Below are 14,208 nucleotides of genomic sequence, written 5' to 3' on the forward strand. Positions count from 1 at the left end.
CAGACAGCTTACTCAGCTCTTTCCTGGACACCCCTGAGAAACCAAGTTCTGGGACTTCATCCCCACCACCCAGTCCTTTCTTTAGCCTTCTGGCTGGCCCAGTTATCAATCAGCTTCAAGTCCTGCCCCTCTGCCTAGGGTGGGCAAAAGCAGAAAGGGGAGGAGTGACCTACCATGGCAGACCGCAGACCACAGCCGGGACCCTGGCAGCTGCTGACCTGCAATGCCCGTGAGGACAGACTACTCGGAGCCTCCCTCTAAAGGAGTCATGGCACCCACCTCACAGGCTTGTCCACGGCACCTCTGTGCAGATCAGCAGCGTCAGACCAGCAATTCTCAGTAGGGGTGACTTGCACCAGGGCACACCTGCCAATATCTGGAGACATTTTTGGTTGTCACTACTTGGTGGGATGCTAGTGGCATATATGGGTAGAGGCCAGGGATGTTGCTAAGTAGTCCAGAGTGCACAGGACAGCCCCCACAATGAAGCAGCATCTGCCAAACCGCCAATAATGCTGAGTTTGAGATACATTGCACAAAACCTTCCAGAAGGCAAGCTCTCAGTTGGCAGAGACCAGATGGGGATTTGTCTTAGTGTGACACATAGGGAGCTGTGTGTGTGATGAGTGGATGGATGAATGAATGAAGAAAGAAACTAATGAATGGAAAAAAAAAAAAAAAGTTCTGTTCCAAGGACTCATCTGCACACACACAAGCATCAGCAACATTCCTGGGCTCAAACCCATGTGCCTGCCTTGCACCCTCCCCAAGGCGGCTTCTGGCCTCCCTGGCCCATGGGCCCTGCCTTCTCTGACCTGTGCCATCCTTTCTGGTCTCTAAGGGAGTGGGAGAGCACAAACTTAGGAGCTGGCCATGGAGGCTAGGACTAGAGCCTGGTTGAGGTTAGGAGCAGGTGTCCTGCTGGCCCAGATAATAACTGCTCCCTCTCCCCCCTACAGGCAGGGGGATCCCAGGCAGCGGCAGGTGGCCTGGCCCTTGCCCGCTGCTTCCCCAGCTGCCTGCCCCTACCTGGGAAATGAGCAGAACTGAGTCAGAGCTCTCACAAAGCCTCAACCATCTGCCACCTCATTTTATAGATGAGGAAACTGAGGACCAGAGGGAAGGAGGGGCAAGGCCTAGGCATTAGCCTTCTCCACATCCTGGATTTGAGGCAGTCTTTCCCATGAACTGGGGACACCTCCTCACAGGGCTGGCATGTAGCTTTCCAGGGGCCAGGGGTCAGGGACACAGGTAGGACCATCAAACTTCTGTGTGGTTACCTCTGTGGATTTGGGGTGGCAGCTGGAGACCTAGGGTCGGGGGGGCAAGGTCCCTTTAAGCTACCCCTGAAACACTGCTGGCAGGTATACAAGGGCAGGTAGGGAATTGAGAGAAATTACAGTGGCTCTCACCACGGAGTTACGGTGCTGGACAAACCATGTACCCTGGTTCTTTCACTTCATCACAACGGCCATGCGGCTCAGATCTACAATCCCAATTTTATAAAGGAGATGGGCCATGTGGTCTCACCACTAGTGAGTGTTAGAGCCAGGATTTGAACCCAAGCACCTCCTTCCAGAGGGCATCTGCCTCCCCTTCTGTGTTTTTATTCCATTTACTTTACAAATATTTAACCCAACTGGCACCAACCAACAGCAGGGCCTCCAAGGCCTCTGCCCTCAAGGTCACTGCTGAGTAGACGGCAGAAATCTCACCCTGAACTGGAAACTACTCCAAAGAAGAGAAATAGGGCCACAACAAGCAAGTCCTCACCCCTACTTGGAGCCCTTGGTGGCTCTCCCTTCCCTCAACATTCTTGGTGTGGCACTCAGGGCCCTTCAGGGTCTGGTCCCTAACTGCCCCTATGGCTTCCTCTCTCCAACCTTAGACCAGCCATCCCAGACACATTCCATTCAACTGTGGGGCAGGAGGGCACAGTGGCCTAAGCACACTTCTAGAGCCAAGACCTTCCAATTCCAGCCCTGCAGCACATTAGCTGATGGCCTCAGGCCCCGTGCCTCAGTTTCCGCCTCAGTTTCCTTATGTGCAACACAAACAGCATAATAGCACCTCCCTCATGCAGGTGCTGTGAGAATTGTATGAATTAATCCATATGACATCCGTGGAACAGCTTGCCTCAAACTAAGCTCTCAATATAGGACACATTTTTTTATTCTCCAGTCCTGCCATGCTCTTGGCTGTGGACACTGCTCCCTCTGCCTGGAGCATTCTTACTTTCACTTGTACCCTTGCCTCCACTCCCCAGGTTTTCCTCCCTTTCCTGTTTAACATCCAGTCCTTAACCAGGCCTGCTGCCTTCTCCAGGAAGCCTTCCTGGCCCCGTCCCACATGTCCCATGACAACCATTACCACACTTGCCACACTGCATTTTAATTGTCTGCTTACTGGATGGTTCCTCCCCCTTCTTTGTAAACTGAGTCAGGGACCCTGAACTGTGTACTTCTGTACTGCCAGCACGTAGCACAGCACCTGCTCAGCACATAGGTACGCATAAGTAATTACTGAAGGCCCAAAGGAAGGGGTGTGAGTTCTAAGTGGATTAAGGGTGGAAGCCACCACACAGGATAGATACGGGCCATGAAGTTGGGAGAGGGACCAGGAAAGGGTGGTGAGTATGGGCTGGAAGGACCCCCAAGCAAAGGCAAGGAATACATTCCAGGGGGCGAGCGTAGTGGCCTGGCTCACTAACACCGGCCATCTACTGAGCACTGAGGGCCTGCTAGCATTCTAGGGTGCTTTATGTGGACTGGCTTACCCTGCCTGGGAGTAGGAAAGTAGTTTACAGTAGTACCGTTTTACTGACAAGGAAAGTGGTACAGAGGGTAAGTAACTTGCCCAAAGTTAGCTAGCTAGTGAAAAGTAGAGCCAGGATTTGAATTCATGACTCCCCTCAGCCCTTCAGGAGATCTCTGTAACAAGACTGGGTCTCTGTCTTTGAAGAGTTGGGGTGAGACCCAGTGGCCCTTGCCTGTTCACTCCAGTGCTGTGGTACAGTCTTGAATCCAGTGCTGTGGTACAGTCTTGACATTCAGTGTGCTGCAATGTCCTCAAACTGTCAGCCTGGGCAGAGTCTAGTCTGCCAGAGCCCGCAGATTACTCCCCATAGCACTCGACACCTTGCCAGTAGGGCTCCCGTCAGCCCACGAGCTTTCTGGCTGAGGCTGGGTGACAAGTTCTTCCCTTGCAAATGGCGTGTCCTCAGTCACCATTAACCAGTAAGTGCTTGGTCCTCACTCTACTGGCCTACAGTTTTATTTTGCCAAGACCAACTAGGCTTTAACTCTGGAAGCTCATTAGCAGCCTCAGGGGTTGACTTAATAGGAGTGGATAGCATCCCTGCACCAGAGTGGTACCTGAACAGGGACCCTAAAGATACTACCCCATTCTGCTGGTCCACGCGCACCCCCCGACTACATACAAAGGGCTAATTGGCCTAGTATAAGGGCAGCTGCCACTTACCCTGCTGTGAGCCTGACACCATTGTCCCTGTTTTACTGAGGAAGCATCTCACACAAGGTCATGTAGCTATCAAGTGGCCTAGACAGTCTGACTCCAGCGTCTAAGGTGGGTCATTACAATGTAAGTCATTAAGTGCATCTTGATTTTTTTCAAGTATATCCTGAGTTTGCAATAACAACATAAAAAAATTTCCCATTTTCCACAGTATAAAACTTTTCCTAACTCTAAAACAAAACCTTACATGCCCTTGGATGCATAGTAATCCATTCTAAAAGGCATTCTGGCATCTTGGTGTAGAATGATGGTGGGAACTCTGTGAAGTTCCCTGGCACTCAAGTAGTTAAAAGACAATTTCAACAGATTTCTGCAAAATGCCTTTATTGATAGCCCAGCAGGTGTTTCTTCCATTAAAACACAGAATATTAATGGAGCCCTTGATTTACATTCTAGGCTTGATTTACACAGTGGTTTTGTTATGCACCAGCTTTTGTCCCCAAGTATTAATTCTGCTAAATATTTCCCGGCCAGTTGCTTCTAGATCTCCCCAAGGAATGAGCAATGATAATACATCCTATGCCTGTTATTTTGCCAGCATCCCCATTTCATCAGTTTATGGCAAGAGGTAACATTGGCAAATTCCACCAAATAGGAGAGAGCAAGTAAGGTACACGGTCTGAGTATGTCTTTCCTCTAAGGAGATGGAGCCATTCCATAGGCATCACTTAGTTCTTGCCGGTGGACCTCCCCAGGAAGGTTATAAAGCATCATATCAAGAAAACTAGATGCAGGTCTTGAGATACGTTACCAGCAGATCCCGAGCTCCCCATGGTGGCCTTTCCTAAGTCGTCCGGTTTGTGAAGGATGTGTTTCCTGAGTGCACCGGGTTAAGCATTTTGCTTAAGTGAATGCAGGCAATCCCCGGGGAAGTGCACTGCCATGAACGCATCTTACAGATGAAGCTGAGACACATAAAGGGCAAGTAATTTGTCTAAGGTCACATCCCTGGCAAGTGGTGGTGGATCTAGGATTATGTCTCTTCCACGTTCTGATCTTCCCACCATAGCGTACTGCCCCTGGCTGCTTAGAAGACACGCTGGTTTAGTCATCAGGACACGTGGATTTCCGTTCAGCTTGCCCTTGGGCCAGTCACTGTACTCCCTGTATTTTTCTCCCTTGGAAAATAAAGGATGGTACCTATTTCACATGTCCAAGGCTTCTGCAGTCCAGAGGCCGATCCGGCCAGACAGCTCTTCCAACAAGATCAACCAAAGGTAGCCTGATTTAGGGACACAGCTCTTGGCCTGCAATCAGGTGTTCTGCCAGTCAGATGGTGTGTGGCAGGTTAATTCCCACTCCAGGCCTGCTTCCCATCTGTGAAATGAGGGGCGGACAGGCGGGGCTCCAAGTCCTCCTGTTCTAAACTTCCATGATTCTGTATCATCCTCAAATTATTCTGTAGCTTGCACATTTATGAAGACTTTAAAGTTAATTGGTTCTCTATTCCTGAAATCTGATTTTTAAAAGTGCTTACATTAGGCTAGCCTTCCAACTTCCATAAATCAGCTGATGGAGCACAAGTTCACAATTAAAAAAAGGGGGAGTGGGAGGTAGAGGCTTCCTGTTATGGAATGAACACGACACAGGGATAAAAGGTACAGCACAGGGAATATAGTCAATGGTAGTATAATAGTGTAGGGTGACAGATGGGAGCTACACGGTGAGCATCGTTTAAAGTACAGCTACTGAATCACTATGTTACATACCTAAATGAATGTAACTCCGTGTATCAACCAAACATCAGTAAGAATTAATTAAATATTTAAAAATATTAAAACGCCAATTTGCACAAATTCTAAGTGCTCGTCTATTTGAGGCTAATTTGATTAGATAGACATAAATAATTCAGTTTTATTTACTGAAAGCACTCTTGTCTCAGTGGAGGCCATGCAGTTGTAATGGGAATGGCATTGGTGTTGGTCAGTCTTCGGATGTTGGCTCTGATACTTTGGAGCTGTACACCCTCGAGTAAGGTGCTGAATGGAGCTTCAGGTGCCTCTTCCGTAAAAACAGCACCCACCTTGCACAGTTTAGAATATGAAAATGATACACGACAGTGCCTCACAGCACAGTGATATGTGGCAGGCCCGGAACAAATATATGAGCAGACCGTTAAAAGCAGAGAGCTTCCATCAGTCCAATAATGTACAGAGCAAATGACTCAAAACACTCTGCTACAAAGCCGCTCAGGGAGGGCCCCGGCCTGGAAGGACGCTGGGAACCGTGCATCAACTCTGCACGCATGCGCTTCAGAATCATCTATGGAGCTTTAAAATGCACAACGCCCACGCCACACCCAGACCCTAACCCAAACTGGGTGGGACCGAAGTGCAGCGGAGGGGAAGGCCCCTGATTTATAATCCAGCCTTTCTAGGTTTGCTCTCGGAATGCACATCTCCTGGCCCAAATGCCGGGCCCAGAGCGCCACTGGTAGACCTGGGGGCCATCAGCACTTGGCATGTCCATTAACAAAGAAACCTGATGGTGTGTGCTTGAGCGTGGATTACTCGAGTAGTAACAGCAGTAGCAGTAAACTGCTGGGAACTGTTTGGCAGGTGGGACAACTGGCTAAGACAAGAAGTGCAGTATGCTGGGATGGCTCAAGTCTGATCCTAGTTTTCCAGAGAATTCAGGCAGAGACCTTGATATGTGCCCCCTGGTGTGGCTTGAGGAGCAAGCTCTGCTCCCAGACAAGCTCACTGTGACACCTGAAGCCTGCTATCCCTCACATCTGGGGGAAGAAATGGTTTCAAACATATTCCCAGCCACCAAAGGTAGGCTTCTTTTTGTTTTCGAGTGGAGTGTAGAAAGAGTAGAAGAAAGGACAGATGATTCCCAGGTAGGAAGCCACTGCACAGTTAAAATGGCAGGTGTTACCACCATTCATTGACAGGCAAGGCTCATCCCAGTGGTCTGACTTCATTCAATCAACAGAACCTGATCTCTGCGCTATGCCACCTCAATAGGGCCAGGTCTCTGGAGGTGGTTTTTTGGGCCAGTAGCTAATTCTATCAACTTTCCATGTAGCTTAGACTATGGAAGATCAGAGGAACCAGATCTGCCTGTCGTGAACCTCTTATGAACCCGCTGGTGACAGCTCTAAGGACTTTACAGATCTAGTTCCATTTCCTCATGTTAGAGATGGGGAATCTGAGGCCCCAGCAGGGGAAGAGACATGTCTCAGTGGAGGAGGGCTGGTGGGCCTGCTCTTCAAATGCATCAGGAGGCCATGGGTCAGACTGCCGGAGCTGGGAGGGCCTTGGCCCCTGGCCACCCTCACCCTCCGCATGGGAAACTTGGCCCAGAGAAAGGAAGTGACTCACTGAAGGGCCGAGAGGAGCAGCTCCTTCTTACCCCTCTGCCTCCTCACCGGAACAGAAGACAAATGGAAACCGGCAGCACGGCCAGCCCAGAGAGTGGAATCACAGACCTGAAATACAGACAGTCTAAAAGGACTGGATAAGTCAGCTTCCCTAGCACGCTCCCTCCTTCCCTGAGCTGCCTTGTTTCTGCAGAGACCCACCCTGGAAGGGAGTGTAGGAAAAGGCAGCCCGAGAGTGAAGAGAGTAAACACGGAGGCTGCAGGATGGGGTGGGGGTGGCTCGGGGCTTTCAGACAACCTGCACTTGGCTCAGAAATTCCGTGACGCCCTCTCTGGTGAGGAAGACCACCTCACCGGTGTTCTGGCTCCAAACTTCAAAATGTGCCGGGTCCTCCAGGGCCCTCTTGCCTGCGATGATCACAAAGGGGTAGCCAAACTTGTTGGCATCTTTCAGTCTGTTTCCGATGGTCCGATGGGTCCTGTCGTCGAGCAGGACCTCCCCTCGGAGCTGCGGCAGTGTCTCCGTGATGAGGTCGTACAGGTGGCCCGTGAGCTCGGCGGCCGCCTCCTCCTTACTGCCCTTCTTTGGGGGAATGAGGCACACCTGATAAGGCGCCAGGAGCCCTGGCCACCGAACGCAGTCCTCCGTGGACAGCACTTCGAGGGCAGCAGCCAGGATCCGCGTCATGCCCAGGCCATAGCAGCCCATCTCGGCCAGGCACGGCTTGCCCTGGGCGTCAGTGAACTGGGCGTTGAAAATGGAGGAGTACCTGGTGCCCAGGTGAAACGTGTGCCCCACCTCGATGCCTCTGGCCTCAGTGAGCGGGCCCCGGCATGCCGGGCAGTCGGTCTGCGACATGCGTAGTGTCTCCATGTTGGCCGAGAAGCCGCAGCCAGGACAGACAGCAAACCGGTCCTCCCCGATGTCGGCCGGCAGCTGGAACTCGTGAGACGCGGTGCCCCCGATGCTGCCCACGTCCGCCTGCACCCGGACGCACTGCAGCCCCAGCCTTCGGAACAGGCTGCCGTAGGCCTCGCCCACTAGGCCGTAGGTATGCCGGGCGGCTGCCGGGGAGGCGTCGAAGCTGTACATGTCCTTCATGTAAAACTCCCGGCCGCGGAGAAGACCGAAGCGGGGCCTGGGCTCATCCCGAAACTTCCTTGTCACCTGGTACAGCAGGAACGGGAGCTGCTTGTAGGACACTGTCTTCTGGGAGGCGACCAGGGCTGTGACGGCTTCCTCATGCGTGGGTCCTAAGCAGTACTCCTTGCCGTGTCTGTCTCTGAGTCTTAGCAGCTCCTTGCCCATGAGGTCCCAGCGGCTGGTGGCTCGCCAGAGCTCCGCTGGGCTGAGGCTGGGCATGTTGACCTTCTGCCCCCCGATGACCTGCATCTCCTGGTCTACCAGCCGCTCGAGCTTCTCCAGGGCGCGCACGGTATACGGCAGGAGGTGGTAACTGCCAGGGCCTGCTGGGTGGATCAGGCCCACCTGCAGCATCAGCCGCTGGCTCTTACATGTCAGGTCACCAGACCTGCCCTCGAGAGACAACACCTGGTCTTCCCGAAGGTTCTGGGGCTGGAACATGCGAGACAGCACCAAGCGCTTCCCTGTCTCGGGGTCACGGTGGTAAAACCTGTGAGGACCACACCCAGAGAGCTGGTGGCTGCAGGTGGCCAGGACAGGCAGTGCTCTGCATCTTGACAGCAGCCCTTTCATGACACCTGGCCCAGAGAAGCACTTGTGCCTGGAGAGAAATGAGCCATGCAGAGATAAGCGTTAACTGTGTCCTGACACCCAGACGAGACGTAGCCCGCTGAGTCTGGTCTCCAACACACTTCTGAGACAGCCACCGACTTTGCAGATGCAAACCCTTTCATTTCTAATTTTCTAGCAGATTCAGGTCCTACTTCTTGGTTAAAAAAAAAAAATCAATATTCTCCCATTTATAAAAATATAACAGCATACTGTGGCGGGACACCACAGCATGGGATCACAAGGGCTCTGGAATCAGGTAGCCTGGGTTCCTGGCGTGCCTCTTGCTGACTGCACCTTGTGTAGCTCAGGACGTGTGACCTAACCCCTCTGTGCTCAGTTTCCTCATCTGCTGAATGGTAATACAACAGGACCCACCTTGCAGGTTTATTGTGGGGACTTAGAAGAGTTATACAAAGTTAACAGAACAGTATCTGGCACATTCTATGAGTACAATTCAGGCTATTGTTACTACAGAAAACTGGGGGAAAAAACAGCAACAAATAAAAAAGAAAAGGAAATCAACTCCAGTCCCTCAGCCTGGTCATAACTGCTGCTGACAAGTCCTTGTTTCTTCTGCCCACACCCCCGGCTTGCTTCCTCCTTAAGTGTCTTGTGCCTCTTCCCTCCTCCTAGCACTCTCCGTCAGGCCTCACACTCATGACTTGGAGTCAACATCTGCACTCCCTACGTGTCTCTCAAGCTTAAGACCTACCTAGCCAACCGTCTCCCGAGAGAATACACTGCACAGATACTCTAAATGCAGCACCAGGAAGGAGCTCAGCATCTTCCCCCCAAACTCACTCCCCCCAGTGCAGCCTATCACTCTCCACGGCACCAAAAGCCACCCTTTGCCCAAACCAGAAGCCTGGGTCCATCTACTCTGCCCCCCTCATGGCCCCCACACAGCAGCCTTCTTGGCCCCATCATTCCTGCCTTTTCACTTGCTGTTCAATCTGTCCCTCCTCCCCACCTCCACAGCATCCATCCAGGCCACTGCCATCTTTCCCCGTGAGCCACTGCAACAGCCTCCCCCCTGGCTTCCATCCCCGCCTTCCTCCAATCCATTCTCCATGCTGCAGCCACAAGGGACGCATCCCTCATGGACAGTAACAGTGCTTTTCCTGAAGTCCAGTACAATGACTTCCTGCTGCCCTCAGAATCAGGTCTCAGCTTCTGACCCTTCCAGCACACATGTGAGCTTACTGCTGGCCTTATCAATAGCCCTTTCCCTGTTCCAGCTGTGCCATGCTCACTCTTAAACACTCTGTGCCCCTTGCATACCAACACCGCTTATCCTCCCAGCCTCAGAATCCCCATCCTGTCCTCTAGGATGCCTTCCTTGCCCCACACCCCTGCCCAGAAGGCCAGCTTCTCCCACAGCAGCCCCTACTGATCACCCATCGCTCTCAGACTGACTGCTCAGATAGCGGCCAAGGACCCTATCTAGCATGCCTGCCACTCAGCACGGAGCAGGGCTTTACTAGACACTATCTACTGAATGAGCACATGTGTTTCTCTAGGATTTCACAAAACACTCACATTCCTGATGGCAATACAGCATTTCATTAAGCATATCAGAAATGATTCTCCTACTACAGAGAGCTGTCGTTTTCTCTGTTACATACAATCTACAATGAATAGAAGGCTTTTGTTTGTGGTACATTTGGGAGATTCTCAGGAATGGAATTACTGGTCAATACATATGAACTCTTTTAAGGTTCCTGATTTATACTGCCAAGTTCAGTGAGAGCCTCTACCTTTCAGTATCTCCCATTACGAAGAGCTGCCCTGCCGTATGCGGACAATGGGTTATCCTCTCAGCTCCGCAGCCTGAAACCCTTGCGTGGCCCCCTCCAGCTCCCAGGGGCCTCGAGTCTTCTAGCTGGTCCCCTGCCACCTCAGGCAGCCTCATCCATTTCCCCCATGCATGGTACAAATATTACCATCTCCTACATGGCCTGTGACCTGAGACAGGTTGGGATGCACTATCACAGAGCCCTAATGTGACTGACTGAAAAAGTGTGGGCCCCGGAGGTATGTACACTTGGTTCACATCTGACCTCCTCACTTACATCAGGTCCCACCTCAGGCCAGTGGCTCACACCAGAAACTCCTTCCCCCTTGAATCCTCCTAAAGCAGACATGTCTGTCTCTGACCTTCCTCTCAAGTTCACCCCCTCCTTTCTGGCTTACTGCCTCTTCTGCGTTAGCTCCTCAAAAATTCTTGGTCAAATGCAGTAGCCCAGTGGTTGTGAAACTTAAGTGGGCATCAGAATCACCTGGATGTCTTATTAAAACACTGATTGTGGAGCCTCAGGCCCAGAGTTTCTGATTCAGTAGGCCTGGGGAGTGGGCAGGGAAACTGTAGTTCTAACAAGTTTCCAGGTGATGCTGATACTGTTGGTCCAGGGACCACACTGGGAAAAGCATTATAAACTTCACGTGAGCAGTAACTGTGTTTGTATTATTCCAAGTTGCATCTGTAGCATTACACACGGTGCCTGCCCACAAGGGATACTCAATAAATGTCCATCAGTGACTGGACTGAATGACTCTTGAACCCTGTCTGTCCTGTCTCCAGATTACAGCTAAAAAGACAGTTGATCCAATCACTCCCCTGCTTATAACCCATCAATGGCTCCCCATCATAATTTTCTCGAGATGGTACTTCCATAGAAAGCCTCTTCATATTTTGATCCTAACACACCTCTTCCAGCTTTTTATCCCACCACTCCCCTAACACGTCCCAAACTGCTCATCATTCCTGGAAGAGGCCGGCTTTACCCCAGCAACAGCAACATTCAAGCTCTATATTGCAAGCATCTCCAACCCCTCCAAAAAGTGAATCACTTCCTTCTCTGGGCCCCCATTGCACACACCTCTTCCTTGTTTACTGTTCTGGAATAATTTTCAAAAGTATCTCTGAGAAACTTCTGTGTGCCAGGCACTGGGAGCGAGCAATGCTTCATGTCCTATTCCTCCATTAAACGAGAAGTTCATGATGTTTTCTACATTGTCAGATTTCAGGGCCTAGCACAATGCCTAATATTTGCTGATCAAATGTATTAGTGAACGAAAAGCAAAGCGAAGGGGTGCAATGCAACAATTATCTGGATAGTTTAAATAAGAGCCATAAGCCCTCTGCCCTCACCCCCAATGTGTCCCCATCCTCAGATCCCTCAGCTTACGTAGGTGGGAGAATAAGTACTATGATTTCAAAATTTTCAAGGTTATCTACAGACAATACCTCAAAAGTGGTATAGGAATTAACTTGTCCCGCACCTCACACTCTGGCAAAGAGCCTCTGAGTCATTCAGTCATTCAACAAAAAAAGCTACAAAACAAAAAAGGTCCTTAGGGCACAGGCCTCTTTTAAGGTTAACTCACAATGGCCCTGCAACCCAATCAGGAAAGCTGTGCGTAAAGCACTTCCAACAGTGCCCGGTATATAGTGAGCGCTACAGTGTTTGCTATCACGCCCAACTCACAGACGAGGTAAGCGACTCTGCAGGTGAGCACAGGGGCACACCTGGAAGGCTAGGTCCTCGCCTCCAAGTTCCACCGTTTCCGTCTGGGACCGTGTTGCATCAAAGCAATGGGGCTCCAGACCTGGTTCTACGAACCGGCTCGGCCTTCACTGGCTACGTGACCCTGGTCAAGTGACTTCAGTCTCCAGGCCTGTTTCCCCATACATAAAATGGGAAGGTTGGCCGGGCCACCAGGCGGTCCCAGAGGGTCTCTCCAGGGCTAGCACTTCCGGAAACACCGTGACACTCACAAGACCCGAGGTCCACAGGGGAGAAAGGTCTGCGCTCATGTTACAACAGACGAAACACACTATCCCAGAGTTCAGGTGTCTGCGACCCCGCCCCAAACCAAGGAGAGACGCACGCGCTGTCACCCACGCTCACCAACCGAAGTGCCAGTAAAAGCCGTCCGCGCGCCCGCCACGCCGGCCCAACGCGCCTGCGCTAAGGGGAATTGACCGCCCCCAAGCCCCGCCTCCTGCCTTTCTTGCCAATCACAAAGCCGTTCTCAGGGAGACTAGCCCCACCCGATTCCGGACGCCTGTGAGAGGTTTTCCGGAAGTTTAGCTAAGGAGAAAGAACTCCGCTCTCCTTCACGACCATAGATTGGCTTGGACAGCGAAGAGCAAATTACCGTTCCGGAAGTGCCCTCTAGGATTTAGGGAGGTGTAACTCTATGATAAAAGCCTGGCGTAGCCTCCCACTGCCGGGGCCCTCCCCACTCTCGGAATGGAAAGGCTGGCGGCGGTGTAACCAAGGCAACAGTAGGGCCTACCCTAGGATTTTACAGGTTTTCAATTTAAATTCATTAAAAATTTTTAAGCAGAAAAAAGTACCTTCATTACAAAGCCTAAGACAGTTTTCAAGACACTAAATCAAACTTTCATTCAAAAAATATTTTTTCGAGCAGCTATCATGTACCAACCACTTGGAGAAACTGGGAATAGTGAACAAAACAAACAAAATTCCCTGCATTCAAGGTAGCTTTTATTCTAGTGAAAAGAGTCAATAAATCAATATAATGAAATTTAGGAGGGGAACAGGAACTCGGTAACCAAAATAAGTAGTATTTTTATTCAATTAATTAAGTTTACTGTAAAATAATCCACGGTAAACAAAATACCAAAGTTTTGAAAAAAAGACAGGATCCATCAGTAACCATCCATAGAGAAAAAAATTAACTATGAAAAAGGAATGGGTTGGAGGTAGAGTGGTTGCAATTAGGGATAATCAGGGAAAGCCTCAACTAAAAAGTGACGTTTTGGCAAAGACCTTTAGGTGAGAGAGAGCCTTGCAGCTATCTGGGGGAAGAATGTTCTAGACACAGGGAACAAGCACACATGTCCTGAAGAGGGAGCGTATATCATGTAACTTCAGTTAACTAAGAACAGCTGTAGTCTATTGAGTGCCTAAAATGTACCAGACCCAATATAAGACCCCGGCCCCAAGAAGCTCTCAGACCGGAGATCTGCCAGGAGCAACATCGTATGATCAGTGTAATAGGGCCTGTGGGAGGGTAGGGAAGGAGGATTTCACTGAGGAGATGATCTTTAAACTGAGCTTGAAGGATGAGTCAAGTTTCCCCAGACAAGAATGGTGGTGGGAATGGAGTGGAATGGCCAGGCTGAGGGACCAGGACACTTGGGCAGGGAATCAGGAAATGAGCTGGTATGAGGGAATCATGGGGTATCAGAGGGTTTACATCTTTATTTCCCACTGCTCCTCACAAAGTGCTTGACAGGCCAAAGTAGTGCTTCTCAACCTGAGCTGCACTGGACCCACCCTGTGCCTCAGTCCCCTTGCCTCGAGATGCTGGATATCAGTCTGGGGCAGGCCTTAGTGTCAGTGGTCCCCCCCAGATGATCTAAGATGCAATCTGGACTAGTTCAGTGGGTCTACACGAAAGGCACTGGATGGCCTGGTGGGGCACTGGGTTGCAGGGGGCAGTGTCGACAGGTGTCATCACCCTGGTCCTAGAGTGAAAGAAAATACAGCTTGAGTAGACCCCACGACGGGCATCTGCCTCCCCTCAGCTAGGAGGCCAGGCACAGCTGGGCTGGACTTGA

The 14,208-nt window shown here is 50.9% G+C and overlaps 1 protein-coding gene across 6 annotated transcripts; it reads right to left on the bottom strand.

The window, feature by feature from the left end:
• Nucleotides 1–3,841: 3,841 nt before the first annotated feature.
• On the bottom strand, nucleotides 3,842–12,563 carry PARS2 (prolyl-tRNA synthetase 2, mitochondrial). Of its 6 annotated transcripts, none has more exons than XM_032839781.1 (2): nucleotides 12,531–12,563; nucleotides 3,842–8,604 (listed from the first exon to the last, which is right to left on the bottom strand). In XM_032839781.1, exon 2 carries the CDS (start codon nucleotides 8,574–8,576, stop codon nucleotides 7,149–7,151), a length of 1,428 nt encoding a protein of 475 aa, XP_032695672.1. In that variant the 5' UTR covers nucleotides 8,577–8,604; nucleotides 12,531–12,563; the 3' UTR covers nucleotides 3,842–7,148. The 6 variants fall into 6 exon arrangements, with proteins under 6 accessions (XP_032695672.1, XP_032695670.1, XP_032695669.1 ...); XM_032839779.1 differs by having other exon boundaries at nucleotides 12,527–12,561; XM_032839778.1 differs by having other exon boundaries at nucleotides 12,394–12,557.
• Between the last annotated feature and the right edge of the window lie 1,645 nt (nucleotides 12,564–14,208).

The sequence above is a fragment of the Lontra canadensis genome, unplaced genomic scaffold, assembly GCF_010015895.1.
Source record: "Lontra canadensis isolate GAN:19392208 unplaced genomic scaffold, GSC_riverotter_1.0 scaffold109, whole genome shotgun sequence".
NCBI classification, from domain to species: domain Eukaryota; kingdom Metazoa; phylum Chordata; class Mammalia; order Carnivora; family Mustelidae; genus Lontra; species Lontra canadensis.

Coding starts and splice junctions, on each gene's coding strand:
- PARS2 (XM_032839781.1), bottom strand. CDS start 8,576: ATGAAAGGGCTGCTGTCAAGATGCAGAGCACTGCCTGTCCTGGCCACC.